This window comes from Lepisosteus oculatus, chromosome 3 (genome assembly GCF_040954835.1).
Source record: "Lepisosteus oculatus isolate fLepOcu1 chromosome 3, fLepOcu1.hap2, whole genome shotgun sequence".
Taxonomy (NCBI): Eukaryota; Metazoa; Chordata; class Actinopteri; order Semionotiformes; family Lepisosteidae; genus Lepisosteus; species Lepisosteus oculatus.
In genome coordinates this window covers 69,584,640-69,606,494 of record NC_090698.1, presented here as the reverse complement: position 1 = coordinate 69,606,494, position 21,855 = coordinate 69,584,640, and the positions used below count along the sequence as shown (strand labels likewise).

At 47.7% G+C, this 21,855-nt stretch overlaps 1 protein-coding gene across 1 annotated transcript in view; it reads right to left on the bottom strand.

Moving 5' to 3' along the window:
* Positions 1 to 12,754, bottom strand: part of LOC102684833 (drebrin) — a 60,126-nt gene extending 47,372 nt beyond the window's left edge. The window contains exons 1-2 of the mRNA XM_069187477.1: positions 12,336 to 12,754; positions 12,049 to 12,202 (exon numbers count right to left, since the gene is read on the bottom strand). Of these exons, the coding sequence (XP_069043578.1) occupies positions 12,049 to 12,134 (86 nt within the window). The 5' untranslated portion in view covers positions 12,135 to 12,202; positions 12,336 to 12,754. The remainder of the gene's footprint in view (positions 1 to 12,048; positions 12,203 to 12,335) is intronic.
* Between the last annotated feature and the right edge of the window lie 9,101 nt (positions 12,755 to 21,855).

Sequence of the window (21,855 nt, the reverse complement as noted above, 5' to 3'; positions counted from 1 at the left end):
CACCCTTTTATCCACGCTATTTTCTAATTCATACCCAATTCTCAATCCAGAAATGTGGATTTCCAAATTTGGAATTAAAACCAAATTAAAAAAAAACAACTGTACATGAGCCTGCGCTGCTGCTCGCCCCAGGATCTCTGCTACTGAAACTTGTCACTGTCTCCTCATGTTACTGCCGGGAGCGGATATCTTCACCAGCGAGAGGTATTGAGTATGGCCCTTTGAGGCATGGAGCAGCCTCCATTAGACAAGCCATTACAACATCAGGGGCTCCTCTCAGAGTGAGTGCACTCTTAACTCTGCAGTTCTCTTTACAGAGCTCTAGGGTAGGGCACACTGCTGAACTGAGCCGAGCCCTGCAGGTGCTCATTCCAACACCTTTCTGTCTGTAAAGACACGCAATCACAGTGTAGGTCCAGTAGCACCAAGAGGGAGGAAACAGCAATCTGTCCCTCTGTGTTCCACTCTTAGGCTAATAACAGAAAGCACATGTGTAAGTGAAACAATGGAGCTGATATTAAGCATTTAAAGCCAGAGTGCATTGTGCAAGAGAATCAGAGGGATTAAGGCATTGCTGTAATACATCCCCATTTTGGTTTTAAATGCACTTCTGCACAGTTCTCCATTCTCCATATCGTCTCCTCTCTTATGTTGTTTTGTCATCCCAACAACTCAAAAAAATGTGAAGCAGTTTTACAGTACCTGAAGTACAGTACCTTGCCGTGCACAAGAAAGGTTTACCTGTTGCTTTTCTTTAAAATGTCTGCAAATGATTTTTTCTGCTCACCTAATCTGTTTGTGTGTGCCACGTTTGCAACAAATCAGAAAGTTGCTTTGCCCCCGAACGAGACAGAGGCAGCTCAATACTGGCTGCTGTGCACTCTCCTGCAGTATAATCCCAGGCTTCATTCAGCTACTCGTGAACAAAGTATGTACAGCATGTGCAGTATCTGTATAACTGCAAATAAGCCTGGGTGACAAAGATCTGTGCAAATCGGGATCAGCCTGGGCAACGAAAATCTGTTAAACTGCGTGTTTGCCTGGGTACAGAATATATGCAGATCAGCCTGGGTGATGGCCCAGAGCACACTGTGTTAAGCAGTGCACCTGGCTGTTCCTGGATCCCACAGTACTTGTGTTATATCTTGACAATATTATCGGTGTTCACACCCAGAGTTCTGGCAGTGACAAAGCGTGCTGATTCACTCTCCTCTGGCTCCCGTTCAGGGACTGAGGTCAGGAGTTGGAAGCCGTGCACCTGGGCTGACGCCCCCGACGTGAAGACAGGCACAGCGGGTCTGAACAGCCCCCACTGCTCCCAGGATCCTGCCGGCTGACTGGGGGCTAGAGAGTACGAACAGAAGACAACCTGTGAGGACAACAGGCCCATCCGAAACCTGCCCCTCTCCCGTACGCTACGCAAATCTGTCACAGTGTCAAGCGCATTCTGAAACACCCCAGCACGTCTGCCTCCACAGCACGGCTCGGCCCCCTGCACCATACCTTTTTTTAATCCTCCACGCCCGCGAATGTTTTCTACTTGTATCAGCTGTTACAGTATGTGTGTCCTTTTGACCTGCAGCATTGACTGGACTGGACATTTTTTATTCTATTTCAAGCTGCACAGCTTCAGTGAGAGATGCTGTAGTCTAGGCTATTGTTTGTAACAACTGAAGGGATTAAGCTCCCTAATTAACAACTGTGAGTCTAGCTACTCTTCTCAACAGCTATTATACGTGCTTAATTATATAATATAGAGACCAGAGCTGCGTGCACTGTTGGTGAATGGGTCAACACTTCTTGCCATGTGTCCAAACATCCTATTAGCAGAATTTGCTTCTGCTTGTTTCCACACACATCAACCTTCAATTTGATGTTTTTGGGGGTGCCTCTGCGCAACACTTTTAACTTGTTTGCATCAAAATGTAATCAACTACAGCTTGCTCGCTGCTCAGCCTTGTCGGGATCACACTGCTGCCCTAGTCATGTACAGTAATTCTAACTTCAACTCCTAAACATCTGAAGGAGCTACAGGGGCACGCAGACGTGAATATTATTTCCTCCTTTCTCGCTGTAAAACTGACCCCACGCCATTTGGTTGCCATGCCCGACTGGTTTCATAATGTAACAAAAATGGGACGATACTGTATATATACTGTACAAGCCTCCTGAGCCCCAATTCTGCCCCTGTAATCTAAATGCACTACAACACACCTTCACATCCAAAAGACAGAAAACCTGCATTCAGATGGATCTTACCCACAACTAAATCTCCCTCTGTAAAAAAATCTAAACAAATCTCCCATTCGCCCACATGTGAATGGGAACCAATTTCCCTGTTCTGATAATACATCACTACTATTGGAGTGAACCCTGAGGTTTTCGACAATATAGGAAATCAGGACTTAATTAAGAAGTAAGGTGGCAAGCTTTCTTGCAATAATGTTGAGTCCGCTACTCTGTAATGCTCAGATTACCTTGTTCTAAAACTGATTGGACAGAAGAGCTCGCCCACAGTACAGCCTTGATGATGTTCACATGGTATTTTGCTTCCTTCCTGCTTCTCTCTGTACAGTATGTCTGCTCCTGTGAATGCGATGATCCATTCCCATGGAGACTGGCTTAATGACCTTAGCAGGAATGGCCCCATCACTAACGGACATTTATTCTTTTATATGGCAGGCCTGATGATTTACTGTGGCGTCAATTAACCTGAAAGACTCATCAGAAACACCCTTTGATGCTTCCTTCATGTTTCCTTTCCTCACGGGTCCGAGGACAGCCACGTACGCCAACACAATGCCCATTGCTTCTGAGGGAGGCAATCAAGATGGTGAGTACTAATGTTGCTGAAACCCATCTGCCCCCCTTAAAATAACTCCCATACCACTTCCCACTCTGAGGAATGGGAAAACAATGTCTTTAAATCCAACTCCAATCACCAACAATGTTCTCTCAGAAAGGCCATAAGCACATACTGTAAGTGATTTCCACCACTGCTAATTCAGACAGTAGGGGCCTACTCTAATGAAACAGGACCACCCCAGCTGCTTCATTCTACCTTCATTCTCTCCCTCCCTGACTGCTTCCCAGCTGTGTCGGCCTGACTGAACCCAATCTGCTGCAGGGAGGAGTGGATCGACCTCTGGGCTCGCAAGACTGGGGGTTTCAGATCACTCCTGGGACACTCCTGTTGCACTCTCAAGCGTGAGTTAGCATTTGTTCAGAATGCATCAATGGTACTGGGGCACTGTGGGGGTGGAGCTCTGTGGCTCAGGATCTGCCCTGTGGCTGGAAGGTTGCCGGTTCAAATCCTGCGGCCGGCAGTGGAATCCTACTCCATTGACCCCCTGAGCAAGGCCCTTAACCCCCACTGCTCCAAGGGTGCCATATAAATGGCTGACCCTGCGCTCTGACCCCCAGCTTCTCTCCCTGTCTGTGTGTCTCATGGAGAGCCAGTTGGGGTATGCAAAAAGACACATACCTAATGCAAGAAATTGTATGCGGCCAATAAAGTGATCTTATCTTAGCGTACTGTAGAAGACACTGACGCTGACCCAAACCCGGCGTGTAAGCAGATTCAATAATAGCTTTTATTTGAACCCAGAATAAAAATACCGCAAAGGTTGTGTGGCCATTGATCTGTGAGGCAACGGAGGTGAGCATCGGAACCCCTCCTACCTGCATGAGGTCAATGCAACAGTACTGGCGCAGAGCTCCCCTGCAGCTGTGCGGGAGATAACCATCGTAGACTGTGAACTGTACAATACCCCCACATTGCGGGCTCACTCTGCCACAGCTTTCCAACATCTCCAGCATCTATCCGACAGCAGGATTACAATCAGAGGCTTGGAAAAAGGGATCGGCCGCCCGCGCCTCGGTCTAATCCAGTTCACCAGTTTCTTTTTTCATTCGCTGGTATCTTATAGTTTATGTCCGCAATGCACGAAGCACACAGCACAGAGGCAAGGGAAGCAGCACAGTTCGTGTGCCAGCTGTGTGTTTGGGGTCAACTTCATCTACAAGAACAGGTGCAAAACGCGCTGTCTATTCTGAAGCCCACAGCAAAGACAGGAGAGGGGAATTCAGTCAAAGGGGAAAAGCCCTCAGGCATTGCCAGACCACACTGCTCCCTCAGATTGTGCTCACAGATGTGTCCTGCTGGAATCTATCCCAAGAAGCTCCAGGTGCAGAGCCACACCCCAGACGATTCCACTACCCCAGCAGGGCAGGGGTCCCTGCTGCTGGAGAATTCTGCACTATCCAGGCTCCAAGGTGGGGGTGGTCACGGCTCCCTGCAAATTGTTCAGCACCAACGAGCCCTGACGGATAGTCCATGTTCCTCCTTCTCCTCCTGATAGACGTCTCTGTGTCTGCGAACTGAGGCATGGCGCTGGCGGGACGAGCACAGCACAGGCGTTCGTCGACAGCTGCCCAGGCACCAGGGGTGACGTCTCCTTCTGTAACAGACTCAGGGCAGGTGGGCCCTAGTACACTGGGACCGCAGGAGCAAGCTGGATCCGATAAAACCCAGCAAGGAAGGTGTTGGGCACTAATTCAGCTACAGGACTGCAAGCATGCAGAACACCATACAAGTTGGGGCTTTAACTGGGGTCATTATTAATTTATTTGACCCTGCTCACTGGAGATGCACTGCTAAAGCATGAGGCCTATCCTCACTGCTAACACATTTCCTGAATTTGATGGAACCGCTGTACTCTGCTAACATTCTGTGGAAAAGAGTGCACACCTCTGTAGAACGGGACTGCTTTCAAAATGAGCCCATCTGTTTCAGCCTGAAATGAATATTTTCTTTTATTCTGCTATTGTTGTTGACTTCAACTGATGGAAATGAGGGGTTCTGTGACTGGGAACTGTTTTTTCTGCTGGCTGAATATATTCATATATATTTACCCTCAACGTCACTCCGCGAGCTCACAAAACACACAGATGTTTGCTCACACCCATCTGAAGAATCTCAGATCTGAAGACGCACCTCTCACCTGACACGAAGCAAAGCACGTACAGAATCGATAGGACTTTCTTGTTGGCAGAGGAAAACAATTTGAAATTTAAAAAAAAACTGGGAATGGAAAAACTGAAAGAAATGATAATAAACACAGCTACAAATGAGGCTAATCAGGCCATCTAGGCTAATTGGGCATCAGTAGCCCATTGACCCCATCCAGCTGTTTCTTAAAACAAAGGCAGCAAATCAGCTTGAACAACATGTCTGGGCAGCCTGTCCCATACCACCACATCCCTTTGTGTAAAGAAGTACCTCCTGTTCTCAAATTTAAACACATTTTTACAAACTCATATGATACCATACATAAACACGTTGGCGGGCTATCTTATAAGGCAAACAGATTGTATCAGCATTAAGTGGAAGGCTTGGAGAAGAGCTCACTTTCATAGTTCAGGGTAAAACTCCTCTGATCTCCAGACAGAAAGCAATATGCCACACCTCCCATCAGTCTTAGGCAATCGGCAGAGCTGTTCCTTCATGTTTTGCTGAAAACATTTACAGTGCATATAAAAACATGATGAATTTAACTACTGAGAGTTAAAACACTTAGCTGGATGCAAATTTGCAATAGAGACATTATCTCTTGCAGATCACAAAACTCATGATCACCCTTGAGCTCCACTGGCGGGTAACTCACGGGATATAACCCTGGAGTGAAGCACAGTGTTCGACAGGTTGAGGAAGAGAAGCAAGCCCTGCTCCGGAGGCCAAAACAAATAGCACAAGGTTTGTTCAATGTTACAACAGCAAAAGAACAAAAAAGCTTCTCAGAGGAGCAAAGGGGTGACCTTAAAATGTGGAAAGTGAAAAGGACAATGTATTAAATGAATATTTCATTCGGTGTTCATGGAAGAAGAAATCAACGAGCCTTGGACTGAGGAGAGACAAAATTAAGCATTTCATTTTATCAGCACAGAAGAGGCAGAAGTTCTAAAATCCCTTAAGATAAGAACCCCGTGCTATAAATATCCAGGGACTTAAATAGAAATATGGGTAAATCTTACAGGGTCTCAAAGCCACAGGAATTATTATATCAGTGATCTAGATTCTGGTCGAAACTAGTCAAACGCATCAACTACACATGTCAAGATGATCCTGATCTGGAAGGCTTATCCAAAGGCAACAAAGAAATTGAAGAGGATTTAGACAAAATTCACGACTAGGGACGCATCGGGCTGTTGAAGTGGTGGAGAAGCGAAGAGTTTGCATTCGTGTTAGCAAAAATATAAACGAAATGTATGACACGTGATCTGATATAATCACAGACCTGACAAAATCTGACAAACATATAAACTAAATGATCAGATGAACTTAAAGGAGCAATCGGGGAAAAATATTTTTTTCCCCAGACATGCTGTTGGAGGCATGACACCCCAGCTTCTGTTGGGAAACAGCTGAATAAGATCAATTCTCTGGATCAGTCGGCCACTAGAAATCACACCGACTTGATGAGCTGAGCAGACTCCCCTCTTGTGTCCCTTCTTAAGTTCTTAGGTTCTTGTGACTTTCCAGATTTCTCGTCAGAAATGCTGCTACACATGATGTCACAGCGCAGCGTTATCAATGAGGAGGAGAAAAGCTCAGCTGAGCACTCCTGGGCACAGTCCGAATGCATGGATTGAGGCATCTTTATCCACTCCTCCATTATCGGGAAGGTGCTTTTCCTGGTAAGGGTTGCAGCAACCTAAAGCCTATTCTGGAAGCATGGGAGGCCATAGATTGCTTGGCCAACCTGATCCTGATTTTTCCTGAGGGATAATTCATTACGGGGAATTAATTTCTTAAGTGTTTCAGCAGAGAGACGGAGTGGGAGAGAAAGGGGTGGTCTATACTGCTGCTTGGTGTCATAGTTGCTCGACTGCAGCACTGCACTGCAATGAGGGTTGCTTAAAGCAGTAGTAAAAGCCGAACCCAGAACAAAGGAACTTCCTCAGGCATGCCTTATTATCAGAGACAAACACACCAAGGGTGATCATTGCTGGCATATTTTCCCAGTCATCAGCCCCCTATACAGACAAGGTCATGAGATAAGGAAGAGGGAGAATGGGTCTGAAGGCCAGGGCTGAGTGTGGAGAGGGATCACTTTTCAAAACAACTCCCCCCTCTCTCAGCCTCCACACACAGCTTCCAGTGATGAGCTCATTGCAAACTCTCCCAGCTGGGACAGGGGCTATTGTGATGTCAGCAAAGAGGCACACTCTCGGCCAATCAGGAGACAGGAAACACAATCCACTCTTCTCAATGTGGCTGTTTCAGGACAGCTCCAGAGGAGGAGAGAAACAAGAGTAGCCTGTAGTTTCCCTCTTTCATGTTAAGCTGATCCCATGAATGTTAGAGAGAGAGAGAGAGAATTTAGAATCACACTCGTTTTGTTTTAAGGCTTTCAAAAGCCCTCCTTTGGATTGGTTTTTTGTTCTCATATAAGAACCCCTTTTGCACTGACTGTTCTGTCAGAGACTTGAGCTTGTGCATTCAAATGAAGACACCTTTCAGGGTGAGCACTCCTAGCTAGATGAGAGGTATTCTAGGCCATCTAGATTCTCTGATGCTGCTCAGTCCAGGCCTCTCCAGACAGACTCCCACACTGACACTGACAGATACTGCTGCAGACTCCAAACAAGCTCACACACCTAATCCAGGCATGTGCTGATGCGACGACAGGAACGAGCCTGTATCCCTCCTGGCAAACACACACACTGCCCAGTGCGCACAGGGCTTCAGAGCGCAGCCTGAACTGTAAAGCCTGCAATTGTCAGTGTTTCCACGGGGATTAACTGTGTGGAAAAATCAGAATAGCAGCAGCCAAGATTGCTTAAACTGCCAGTGACAGGATGTCTGCCGGAATTAGATGAACTGCCTGCTGAAAATTTGCAAAGAGCACACTATTTGAATAATATAATAATGCCACTGAAACAGAAACTCCATGTCCTAACACGCTCAAAGCTACAAAGGAAGAAGAATTCTATACAAATATCAGATTCTGGCTCATGCACATGTCTGGCATTGCGTTCTTCTGCCCAGCAGCTGAGGAACATGATTCTGCTCTTCAGAACGAATCTCTAAGTCAGTAAACACTGTCTTTACCATAGTTACTGTACCACAGCAGTCACACAGCGGAGAACGAGCCATATAAAGTTCACCTCCGACAGATGTTTTTCCCTGTTTTTTAGGAGTTCATTAGAAATAGCAATGAACGGTCTAAATGAACATTGTTAGAAAAAACAACAGTTCAGTACCATATACTGCTAATATACTGCCATTTTGGCTTAAGAAAGAGATGAAGCCCACCTAGCCTGGTGGGTAGTTAGAAGTTCATTGATCCAGTGATCTGTTGAAAGATGTCAGGGTATTTGACAACATGGCCAGGCTGTTCCAGACTCCCAGAATCCTTTGGGTAAAGAAGTGCCTCCTACTCTTATCGAGAAATACCCAGAGATCTTTAAGGACCATTGAGAGTCAGGACCTTAGTTTAACATCTCATCCAAAAGACAGCACCCACTACAGTATAGTGTCCCCACCACTATACTGGGACATTAGGAACCATACAGACCACAGGATGGGCGCCCCCCGCTGGGCCCACTAACCATAGCGTCCCAGGAGGTCTCCCATCCAGGCACTGACCAGGCTCAACCCTGCTGAGCTTCAGTGGGCTGCCAGTTGAGAACCACAGGGTCTTTGTCAATGTGATTGAGCATGTTGCTTACTTGCAAGGTTCCTCTTCTACTGAGTCTGTCTTAAACTAAAAAGGTTCAGTTCCTTCAGTCTGTCAGTACAGGATATCCTCGTAATACCTGAAATGTATCTGACTGCTCTTCTGTGGACTGATTCAATATCAGTCCAATACCTTTCCCACAATGTAGTAACCAAAACTGTACACAGTGTTCTAAATGAGTCCTAACTAGAGCATAATACGACTATATCAATACATCCCTTATATTCAATTCTTCACTTTTAACTACATATACAAACCCTTTGATCACCTTTTTTACTGTAAACAAAATGATTTAATTCTTCATCTAAAACTCTAGATGTCATCTGTCCTGCTGAAGACAAGCTGATATGTATCAGTAGAACTGGGTGGTGCAGAGTCTCTGTGGCTCAGGATCTGTGTCTGTGGCTAGAAGATTGCCAGTTCAAATCCCATTGCTGGCAGAGAAATCCTACTCTGTTGGGCCCCTGAGCAAGGCCCTTAACCCCAGCTGCTCCAGGGGTGCTGTATAAATGGCTGACCCTGCGCTCTGACCCCCAGCTTCTCTCCCTGTCTGTGTGTCTCATGGAGAGCAAGCTGGGGTCTGTGAAAAGACAAATTCCTAATACAAGAAATTGTATATGGCCAAAAAAGTGATCTTATCTTATCTAACTCCCTCTGAGATTTTTTTAGCGAGTTGAAAACTCTAACCCTACCGCGTGCAGATGTCTGGATAAGAGGAAATGCTTCATGGAGGAGAAAAACAGAAAGATGATGTGTTATTACATTCTGTCAATTCAATTGTCATGTATTATTTTTCTTTTTTAAGGTGGGTTTGTGCCTTTCCTGCTGTACGTATTGCACATGATCACATTGCACAGGTCTGAAGCTTCAGGTTTATGCAACGCCAATAAAACATACTGGGTTTGTGTTAGGATCTCCACTCTGACCCCCTCGGTCCCGAGACTTTCCTCAGCTCTGGATGACTGCCCGGGCTCCATCTTACATCTGTGGACTCCTCCATGTTTCTACTCCCTCTGTTTAGGCTCCGCTCAGGTGAGGCTGGCCCTTTGATCACTGTACCTGGGAATGAATCCCGGACTTTTGGTGACCATATTTTTTCTGTCGCTGCTCCAGTGTTATGGAACGCCCCTCCTCCAACTCTCCTCGAATCTAAACTCAACACTCATCTCTTTGCTAGGGCCTATGCCTGACTGACCTACGTTTTGTCTGTATGAATCGGTATGCTCTTGCTTATTTTTTTCTTTTACTCATTATTGTACTTTAATTGTCATTTTCTTTATCACTATGTACAGCGTCCTTGGGCTTGGAAAAGTGCATTATAAATGATAATAATAATTATTATTATTAACAGAGAAAAACTAGGAGCCCAGGCAACATTACGTTCAGCAAACAGGAACAGCATTAAAACAAACTCACATGAACGGCCAACTTGCCCACAGGGGTCAGACAGCCATATTCCCAAAACCTGTCACCTCAGAGGAGCACAGCACCAGGTCTGAAAGCCACCAGACACTTACAGCTGCTACGCAAGAAGCCATGTAGGCAAGCTAAGTGTTCCTCTCAGATTCTGCAACAGTGCCCCTGGTTCTTCCTCTTTCAGAGCAGTGTGGGGACCACACCATGTGCCCGAGTGACTCACGAATGCCTTGTGCGGCACCTTTCGGCCCAGTTTCTTATCGGACCCCCCCGGGTCTCTCTGACAGCTGGGCTCAGCTGCGGCTGCCGCTGCAGTTCTGGAGCAAACGGGCCGAGAGTCGGCGTGCGCTCAGGTGGACAGAGGCGGCCCGCAGCAGGGTCAGAGGGGGCAGCCCTGCTCCTGCGGGTTTCACAGCTCTTAAAGCCTCCTGCTGAGGGGAACCGGGCCGGTCCGGCGAAGATCATAATCAGCTCAAACGGGCGGATTGCTGCAGAGGTCCCTGGGTGACCACACACCTGCTGGACCAGTTCCACAATTCAACCCTCAACGGATTTCAGATTAAGCATGAGTTAGGATGAAATAATAGGGTTGATCTGACCTGCTACCCGTTTTCAGCTTTAAAACATGCAGGCCGCCCCCTTCTAACACGCTGCATTTCATCAGCAGCGTACCCACAGGGCACGCCTGAGCCGAAAGAACACCGGGCACAAGCTGCCAGTCAGGCGAGCTACTTGCTCGGACCCCTGGTGTACAGCACAGGAGGAATGACAGCGCAGTCAAGCTCTGGGGCTGTGGTGCCCCACCCCACCGCACAAACACACCCCTTTCGCTAACAGCCCCTCTTCCGAACCCTCTCGGGGGAGCAAGGCTGTACCTCCCTCACTGCCGGACTTTCTCAGGCTCGGGAAATGTTACTGTATCGTCTTCTCTTCTGGAACAGTTCGTCTCACTCCGATCACGAAGAAATCAACGGCTCCATTAATTAAGGCCAATTAAGTTATCCACGGATTCTGTTACGTCCTGTAATCGAGAGCTCGGGGCAGAATGTAAATGCAACACCCGGCGCTGGAGCAGGAGTGAGGATTACCGATATATATATCCTGCAGTGTCTCTAAACCACTTTCACAGGGAGACGACACAGCGGCCGATTAAAACTACACGTAACAAAATATCAGCATTACATAGTTGTCGTTTTATTAGATGATGAGCATTTTGTTACAAACTTTAATACGGAATTACTACTTCTTTCTGTATTATTATTATTATTATTATTATTATTATTATTATTATTGCTAAATTGCGTTAGGTGCATGTGTGAAATGTATGTTTCTGCAATAGCGTGTGCGTGTTTACAGGTGTGCAACCGTGGGTGCCATCAGGGCTGTGTGTAGTGGGAGGGTGGTGGGGAAAATGTCACGAATAGGCCACAGGTCTGAGTAGCAGGGCACAAACACAAAATACCCGACATGTCCGACTCCCCTGCTGTTAACAACAGCCCCTTCCGTCCGTTCCTTGTGCACCATGTTGTCTGAAACCCGACCTGCTCTCGGGGAAGCGGTAAGGGGGTCGCTGACCTTTCCGTATTTCATCACGGGCTTACTGACACGGACACGCGTCAGGCTGTTACAACAGCAGCCCTGCTGCGCTGAACGCGCAATTCACTCTGCTGGGGCTGATCCCATCCCGGAGACACGGTCCCAAGATCCCATAGATCCCCCAAGAGCACACTTTGTTTTGCACACATCGCGGACAAACGAAGCTTTTTCGTTGCTTCACGAATGAAGGAACAAGACACCATGACAGCGAAGTTCACAAAATGATATACTGGGGGGGGATAAAGCGTTTCAGCCCTGGCCAGCCCGCCCCGCATACCAGTCTAAGCTGACTTACCAGTTGGTTGACGACCGGGGGTTCAAGATGTCTTCTTTAGCCGTGAGCAGTGACAGGCTGTAGGTGTCGAGGTTAATCGACTTCATGGCTGACGGCTGATCGTTTTCACGAATTCCAGTCTTATTCCACCCCTGTTGCCGTCCTGTAGTATCCGCTGAAAATCGCAAAGAACCACACACAAAAAAAAAACGCCAAAAGCACAGACAGGCACTCACACACACAACGCACCAGTCGGCGTTAAAGGTCTCCTTTCTGAAACGAAAACCCGATTGTGTTCTTCGTTCTACCTGGCAGTCAGGACTGTGCGGATCCGCACTGCGAGCGAGCGGCAGGCGATCAGGAGAGAGAAGTCTGTTGCAAACTGCAGGGGAAAAAGTCCTGCAAGAGAAGAGAACTTGCAGCCAAAAAGCCCCACCTCCTGCACGAAGCAGAAAAGGCAGTTAAACAAATTCAGCTGGACTTCACCCTAGCACTTTTCACATCGCAGATCACGGCTCCGAACCGGAAAAACCGAGGGGCTCAGACCCTCTTGATCAGCCAGTGCGTGGAAGGAACCGCAGACGAACCGAGACGTTTCCAGACCCAATCCCAGTAAATACCGCGCTGTCGCCGGCCAAGGAGCTGCGATATTTGCCGCTGCTTAAACTGTGGAAAAGCAAACCGAGCCCGACTCTCTTTCCTTTTGTTACAAGGGCTGAACGAACTGCCCCCTCACATCACAATAGTGGGAAACATTTACTCTCCCTCCCTTCTCGCTCTCTGGAGTATCATTTGCTTTACCGTAATAGAGGGTTTTAGCGTCTTAAAATATTATTCTGATCGCAAGCGGCCGTTAGCAGGGTGAGGTCATTCTTGACAAAAACACTATTGGCAGCACGACATGCACATTTAGAAAAAAAAAATGAATCTGTGACATCAGTGAATAAGCACGTCAGAAACACCCGCTTTAACAGACCTACGCCTGAACGGTGTATCCAGTTTATTTCGGTGTTTTTCTCTTTATGGCTGTGATTCCAGTGGGAGACGTACAGTAATGCATTAAGACCCGTGAATGACATGACAATGACAACTGCTCTCACAACCTCTTCGGTTCGTCCTCAACCTGGCTGTGGAGCTTTCTCGCCGGCCCTGGAGATGTGAGTGTTTAACCTAGCAACGGAAAATCGGAATTCGCGTGGCGTGGTGGGTGAAGAACAGCGTTTCTATAGCCTGTCTTCGACGCGATTCCCCCCTCCGTCAAGGCCTCCCGTTTGAATAAAGCAGGGCTTTTATGAACAGAGAGGGCTGAGGAAGACTGCGCCAGTGTTCGGTGACACAGGCGCCCCAGTGCCGCTGAGGCCAGCGTGCGGCCATTCAGGACGAGGGCACCCCTCACCTCACAGCCCTTTCAGCCGGGCGACAGTGCTGTCAGTCTTCGCTGTCGCCCCACTTTCAGAGGGGCAGTACGCTTGGCAGTAGTTGGAGGGCCATTTACAGAGAGGGAAGCACACTGGGGCCTGTTTACACAGCCACAAAAGCAGGCCCGGTTCTGTGGGAACTGTTTTATAAATAGGCAGTAGCCTATATTCCTCCTCAGAATGTTTTCCCAGAAAATTCGCCCCTATTATTGGGCTGTTTCGGCCCACTTGGGAGAGACCCCAGCAGAGGGAGTGTCAGTGAATCGCTGCTTTTCCATCAGGCAATGCGTTGAGCGCAGACATGTTTTTGGACAGCTTTTTTTTTTTCTCGGCATGAAAACGTTTTTTCTTGTGTGTGTTTTTTTTTCTTTCACCAACTCAAAAATGCCTCTCCTCTGCCTGCTATCCCACGCTGCCTTCTCTTTTCCCAGAAGGCTCTGCAGCCCTGCCCTCCCACAGGCTGCTGGCACAGAGGGCAGGGAGCCTGGCCTGGCTGGCAGTGCGTGGGGCTCCCTCCGACAGCCAGAGGAAGCGCATTCCTGCGCAGGGAACTCCGGAATCCTGCGGCCTGATTTCCGCGAGATCAAGACGGATGAACTCCCGGGAGAGGAAGCCGGCGCTGGCTCGGATCTGTCCGTAAAAGGCAAAGATCTCGGAGGTCTCCAGAGACTCCCCCGCGGCCCCTGGGCTGAGGAGTTAATGAGGGCCTGAGGTTTTCAGACAGCGAGTCTCCACGTGCAGCGCAGAGAGCACTAAGGGAAGTGCTGGCAGCTGCCATTTCTCTGCCAAAGCTCCAGCTTCCTGTCATTAACATTGTTTTTCCACCGCTGGGATCTCTCGGCAGCTCTGCCGTTCTCCGCGCGGGAGTATTTCCCCTGTTTCCAGCAGAGGAGCAGGGATGAACGCTGTTCTGGCGATTTCTGTTTTCTTTCAAGAGCGCCACAGCCTGTCACGCGCTGCAAGGCTGTATGGGATTTTATCTGAGTGAACCAGGACAGGCCCCCCTCGTAACCCTGCAGTCACTGAAGCGCCCCCCACAGAAACTGGGCTGAAAAAAGCCACCCATACACCCCCCACACACACACACAGAAGAAAACTAGCTTCTGGTAGGTATACACCTTGGCAAACGTGTTTCAAGTAGTACTGCTTTCCACCAATCAATGCCGACTCTCCTGTCAGGCACTGTGGGGCTGGTCGCTTGTCAAAACGGCTTCATGCTCCCTGTGAACAGGAGTCACCTTGCACTGCGAGCTGAGACAGAAACAGGTTCGGCTGCAGATTGAACATGGACCCTGGGAGGGAGCCTTTCAGATTGACCTGGCGGGCATGGGGGCCACCAGATGGGAAGTTCATTTCACAGTGTACTCTGACCCCACTGGCCTTGTCCCCTGGGGTCCTGTTGTTGTGCTGACCCTTAAGATGCCAGGGTAAAAATCAAACTGAAATGAAAGCAGGCAGGCTGGCCAGGGTCACGGGCACTAAAGGAAGTGAGTGCAGTAAGAGATTATGTTTATAGGGAACGTGTTTACTGCACATTCTTTGTAAATGTTGAAATATTACGAACATAAAAAAAAAGTTTAGAAAAGAGAGGAGACTGTTCTGTCCCTCTGGCCCATTGAGTGGTTTGTCGCGAGCTGATCCAAGGATCTCAACCAGCTGTTTCTTGAAAGAGGCTTCTGCAGCACGGCTGGGCAGCATGTCCCATTTTCCACAGTCCTTTAAAATGTGTGCTGGACTGAGAAAACTTAGAAGTAAATTAAGAAGAAAGGCCACACTGTCTTGTTTTGCTGCAAAGACTGAGGTCATCATATATTTAGTATTTTTCTAAAGGTTATTTTCCACTACAACATACACAGTTGTTACCCAGGAAGCCCAGGAGAGATAGTAATGAGTACAAGTTGGCACTTGAAGGCACCTGGGGCACAGGTGACTGATGTGTAGATACTGCTGTGCTTTGACTTGCTGGGTCTGCGAAAATGTGATGCAGTATTATTGTCACTACGTGCTCTATCACGTTAATCTGTTTAATCATCTTAATTTTGAATATGCTTTTCTTATCCAGAAACTATGTAGGAGCTAATTTCAAATTATGATTCTATTAATAAGCGTGCAATACTGCTGGAAAATAATGGGCCCACAACAGAGCTGCATTAATAGCGTATTCAAATAATGCCTGCCCAATGTCTGAAGGTCTTGGATAACTCCTAAAATCAAATGGCACCCCACCACTGCTGCAGTGAGGGAAATTAGATTCGCTGAAAGGTATTTCTAAACAGAGGTTCAGACAAATTGCCAGTGTAGTCTCAACATTAACAGGCTGCCAGTTGCCGTGTGGGTATTTCCTCCTGGGCTTCATCTTGTTTGCGTCTGGTTCTGTGCCTGAGCGCTTTTCAGATTCATCTTCATGCTGAGCGCTGGCCGTGGTCGCTCTCTGCCCCGGGGCACGCTTTGCGAAGGCTTGTTATCTTGTCCCCTGTCGGACAGTTAAATGGCCGTTCCTTTAACGAGCTCCGCCCAGATCCATTCAGAACAGGATGGGCTGTGCAAACAAATCAGAGTTGATTCAGAGACCTGCCGAGGGAGGGAGCGCTGAGGAAGCACTCTCTCTATTGACGCAGCAGAACTCCAGCCAGTGCGGTTACCGCGGTGAAGAGTTCTGCAGCCAGGGAGCTGAGCTGGGCTTCTCACGCTGCTCCTTCACAACTGAGCTGGCATCAGTCAAACCATCTTGACCCGGTCAGAGGTCAGAGGGCACAGAGGGTCACTGCGTTGGGCCTCATTCCTTGTTGCTCACACCCCCTCTGGGACGGGCAGTTTGCTGACAAACACTAGTCAGCGAAGGAGCAAAAAAACCAATTAGAGACGCGAAGAACAAGTTTGTGTTTTTCAGAACATAAGACAGGTTACAAAGAATGGGAGGCCATTCAACCCATTTATGCTGGTTTAGTAGTAAGTAGTTAATCGATCCCAGTGTCTCATCCTGGGATCCCCATTACCTGTAAAGCGCTTTGAGTGGAGTGTCCAGAAAAGCGCTATATAAGTGTAAGTAATAATTATTATTATTGATTATTACCCAGCTGTTTCTTGAAAGAACCCAGGGTATTGACTTCAGCAGCATGGCTGGGTGGTTTGTTCCAGACCCTCATGGCCTTCTGGGTAAAGAACTGCCTCCTGCTCCTGCTTCCACTTGAGCCGTCTGGTTCGTGCTTCACCGTTCCTTCCACGGTCGCACAGAATTCCGAATTCATTTTGTGTTTTTCCAGGGAAGAGGCAGACACTCCCTGGGGAAATGTTCAGGAAGCTCCAGCACAAACGACTGTTAACACCGGGGAACGCAACAGGGGAAACTTCAAAAGACAAAAGCTGGTTTTGTCTACATTTGTCACTAAGTGCCCGGCGTGAACCTTCAGTCTTGACAGGGGGGATCCTGGCCTGTTGCTGGCACTGCCCCACCTGCTCTTTGTACCTGGCTCATGTCCTGCTAGGAGGAAAACAAATGCAGAAAACCAGACACGAGAAATAACATTTTATATTGCAGAAATAGGTGGCCTTAGGTCAGTAAGCAGATTGATAGCAAAAGAAGGTTTTATAAGGTCAAAAGGGAAAAAAAATAATTGCAATCTAAGTATCATACAGAATGTCACACAATGCAAACAAGAGCGTGTACTGTAGTCAGGGAATGGAAGAAGGGACATCATGCCTCTATGTTCAATATTATTACATGAACGTCCCCAGATGCAGAAGAATTGTTCAAGTGCTAAAGGTATAAATATCGACCGTCTGCATGGGTGTCTGTGTTACAGTTACTGAAGCGGTGAGCCCGTCTCTGAAATCTAGACAGGGCAGGGTTCTTCCACGGGGCACAGTGGAGCTGTTCACTGTGCTCAGAGCTCACGAGCGATCGGGGCAGGGGCAGAAGAGAGCTGTGTCCATCATGGTCCTGCATGACCACCGGGCGAAACAGCCCAACACAGCCGGCAGAGCGCGCCCCTGGTCTGGTGACATACTGGGCTGCAGACAGCCTCTTCCTGAGGGCCTCGTGTTGATAACGGAGCCGAAGGCGGTGTTTGGGTTTCTGAAGAAGCTGAAACTGGGAGCCAGGATCTGGCTGGCTTCCCAAGTAAGATGCACTGCTCTCTTGTTTGCCCTGCTCATTTACAATATATATGAATATACGAATGACCCCCCCTTCCTTTGTTCATTTAAAAGCGCTGGATCTGAGTCCATCCATCATTGCCCCGAGAGGCTCCAGGATGCAGGGAAACACAGGATGTTTTAAAAGGGGAAGAAGAGCCAGAACTGCTGCTTAGTGCCTCTGGAAAGATGGCCGGAAGCTACAAGGATGGACGTAAAAGTTTCCGCCTTGCATTCCTGGGCGGATCAGGGATGGGAGACCCCCAAGGAAATCCAGGCTTCTGCTACAGTGGACCAGTAGGTGGCGCTCTTCCGTCTGGTCCAAAGTTTTCCAAACCAGTTGCCCAGGATGATGACTGTGTAGGAGTGTGTACTGTAGGAGTTACCATCCTTAAGAGGGAATATGAAACCAAGTTTCCCAACAGCTTTAAAGATGGCACGGGTCTCAGGCGTAGGGGTGACAACCCCAGGGTCCTGACTAAGATCTGCTCTGGACTTGCTCATCTGATTCAGTGGCTGAAGCAGTTTCTCTCTCCTCTGCCTGCTCTGCTGTGTGGTGAGGCTGCTGTGTGTCGCTCAGTGAGCGCTGAAGGTAGTGGATCTCCTCCTACCTAAGAGGGTCAACTCTTTTCCAGATCCATCGGAATGAAAACGCGGCAAATAAGTGGAAGGAATTGTTATCATGAAAACACCGTCATCCGATTTAAGTGCTCTCACGTTTATTCATTGTGCTTAAGTTCCAATACTACCGTGGCCCCGGGCAGCAAACTGGGGAGCCACACCACACCTAGGATGAAAGAGAAACATCACACACTAGCACAAGAGAAAAAACACACGCTGGACAAAACTCACACTGTTGTGTGAATTCTGTATGAATTGCACACAGTTTACATGCAGCAGGTCAAATTTATGCTTGTCCACCAGATGACTTAATCCATAGCTTTACATATCTCCTGGCTTGGGGTTACACCCTGAGACCCCTAGACTTCAGGCTGTTTGGTAGCAGAGCACCAGCCTGGCCTCTGTGTTCCTGCACGGGCTAGCTCGTTTCTTTGTACTGTAGCACAATACTGAGGCTACCATCGCACTCATCCCCAGCCCAGCGCAGACAGCTATCACAGGCCGCATTCTGCTCAGACAGCCCCATCAAACACAAAGAGCTAGAAAACTCATCCAGCACCGTCACATAGCTCAGGGAATCAGGCAGGGAAAATGAAAGCATTAGTGTTTTCATTCATGAAGTAAATCCGAACATAACAATCCAAAGTCCACTTCGGATAAGCCCATACGGATAAGTAAAGAACAAGCTAAAAATAATGACAGGGAATAGAGGCCGAGGAACAGAAAAGGTGTTTATAGTCTTGGAAAACAGTTCATAACGGAGTCAGAGTAACAGTCAACATTTCACATGAGATGCAACACCAAGCGGGAGGTGCTCATGTGCCGAGCTGGGTGTCTTTGGAATGGAAATTGAAAGAGTTTTGTGCTGGCGAGTGTCCCATGACAGCTGTGATGAGCTAAGACCTGCAGATGCTGAGCTGAGCTGAGTGCAGTGTGCAGTTCAATAACTGTTACAGTGCGTGCAACACGCTCTGTGTGTGGTGTGTGATGCTGTGTCACGACCGCACTCTCTCAGTCTCGAGCCTTTCAGGTTAGCTCACTGACCAGATGCTGGAGTAGCATCCCACCCAGCTCCTTGCCTGAGGTGTCCCACTGCCTGGTTACTGTCCTGGGCTTTGACCTCCTCTCTCACTCCAAGACAGAGCAGGCAGATTGCAGGATTCTCGAACATGGAAATGAGTCTGACTGTCATGCGTCTCATATTAAGTCCAAAATCACTGTACAATACACAGCACAATTTCACAATATCTTAAACCCAGATGGAAGTTGTGCTCCATTTCTGCGCCTGAAATCTAAATGAAATTCAGTCCCTTTCCCGAAATGTTTCTCCAGTCCAGAAAGATCGCTTTTAGCTCACATATTTTTCACATTTGTGCTTGCTTTCAAAACACGGTGGGGGGGGGGGGGGGTGCATTTTTCCTGTGAAGCTTTGATAATCCTTCTGTGAACCTGGGGCGCACACAGCCTGTGAGAAAGAGAGGCAGAAATATTTGGACCCGAAATAGCTCATCAATTTCCTCTGGGTTTGAAGTTTCTGAATGGACGAGCAGTTCATCTGGGGAGTAACAAGGAGGGAAAGAGCCTTTTGGGGGGCTGGGGGTGATGGGAATGAATGGAGAGTAAAAGGAACGAGAGCTGTGGAGGGAGGGAGATAAAGAGGGTGAGTCTGTGGAATGTTCCAGAACGCTTCCAGAATTGCGGAAATGCAGCGGCTGTGCTTTTTCTCAGGGAGTGCGGGGCCTTGACTCTGGTTGCTGGAAACCGAACGCTCCGTATTTACAGTGGCTCTACTCGTGTTATCCACAGTGCTAGTTACTAGTTGCTAGTTATCCGCACTTCATTGATCTGAGGATGTCAACCGGCTGCTTCTTGGAAGAAGCCAAGGCACCGGCTTCAGCCACAAGGGTGGGTGGCTTGTTTCTTACTTCCACAACCCTTGGGGGTAAGAGGTTCCTCCTGCTCTCGCTTCTAAAGGCCACCTGTGTTTCACTGTTCCTTCTGAAGAAATCCTCTGTGGGCCATTGAGGTTTGTGAAAACCTGTAACAGGTCCCCTCATAGTCTTCTCTGTTCCAGACTAAATCTACAACTGCAACACAGAGCAGCACACGCGCAGCATCTGTTCAATAATGGCCAAGAGCAGCGATTAGCAGTGAAATCAGGAACCGATCTACGATGTTCAACGGGGGTTGTGAATATGATGCATGCCAGCTCATATCCCAGCATGCTTTGGGAGATCAGACCATGTTCCCTTTTTTGGACTGAGCAGTTGAGAACACACAGGAACGCGGGAAGGAAATACATTTCCTGGGAGACTGCAACAGGCAACATTGCAATGCCCGTGACCTCCTCTCATTTGTAATCAATCATATGTACATTCACAGATGTTGTAATGGAATGCTGGAAGGAAATGTTTGGTTATTTTCAATTGGACATTTCAGTTTTTATTATGATGTTGATTCCCTTGCTTTTCAGCAGATTTAATGCTGTTGGCAATTTATTTTCAAGAAGCTGCTAATTACAGTTACATATAGATATATTTGCCCTGGTCAGTAATTAAATAAACCTGGTTAGAGATGTATCCAGATTTCCACCTTAATGTGTTGATTGTGCCTAATTTACAATGTTTTTAAATTACTCAGTTCATGGTATTTACTGTAGATATCAAGTACAGAGGAACTCCAAGATATTTAATGTTTTATGAATCATGTATTGCACAAGGCAAAATAACTCATGACTAACACGGTAGACTGTTATTAATACATAGATTATTGTGACACTGAGCTCACTCTGGACAGCTACTGGAGGCAGTGAGCAATCACGTCAGCTTGCACTTTTGATCAGACAGAGCATTTGGAAAGCAGAAAACCAGCAAAATTCCAAGGCTGTTCAGTAGGTGTCTGTGACCAACCTTGCCAGGGAGTGCTAATCTAGCCCAGATTTGCATTTCTGGAATGGAAACAAATAAGTCTAACAAATGCATCCCAGAAAGACTGATGACAGAATGTCAAGGGCTGTAATCAAGAAGCCCAAATGACTCTGAGTGTATTGCTTATTAGGTCTCTGCCATGCGGTCACTGGCATAAAGTTTCATGTGGCTTTTTTAATCCAGTTTTTGCTGAAGATTTTATTGATAGTGGAAATGAAGTCACCAGCAACTATTTTAAGAGCTCGACGTAGTGTGCTTCCATCAAAGCATTAGTGGCAACGCCCCTCATTCCTGTGATGGTGAGTGAGAGGGACCCTAGGGACTGACTGCTGGGGTGATCAAGACATGGAGAATGTGCAGCCCAAACTCCCCTCACCAAGGAAGGCCACATCAGAAGGAGAGGCACACTCTCATCCCACTGCATCTGCTCAGCACAGCCTCCCTGCCTCTCCCCCTGCTCCACAGCCCTTTTAATGAGGCTCCTCTGGAAAATCCCATGTTTTCAGGGCCCTGCACTCTGAAGAAAACAGCTGTGCTTTGGCCACATCCAAGTGCTCTCAGCAGTACTGCCTTAGGAGCAGCACTGCTGTGAATCCATGACAAACTCAAGACATATGATTTTAAGACACAGTGAAACACGAAACAGAGGACGAAAGTAGAGTAGAGTAGTGGAAACTATTGTGCATGCAAGCACATCTGAAACAAAGAACAAGGGCCACTTTACACAA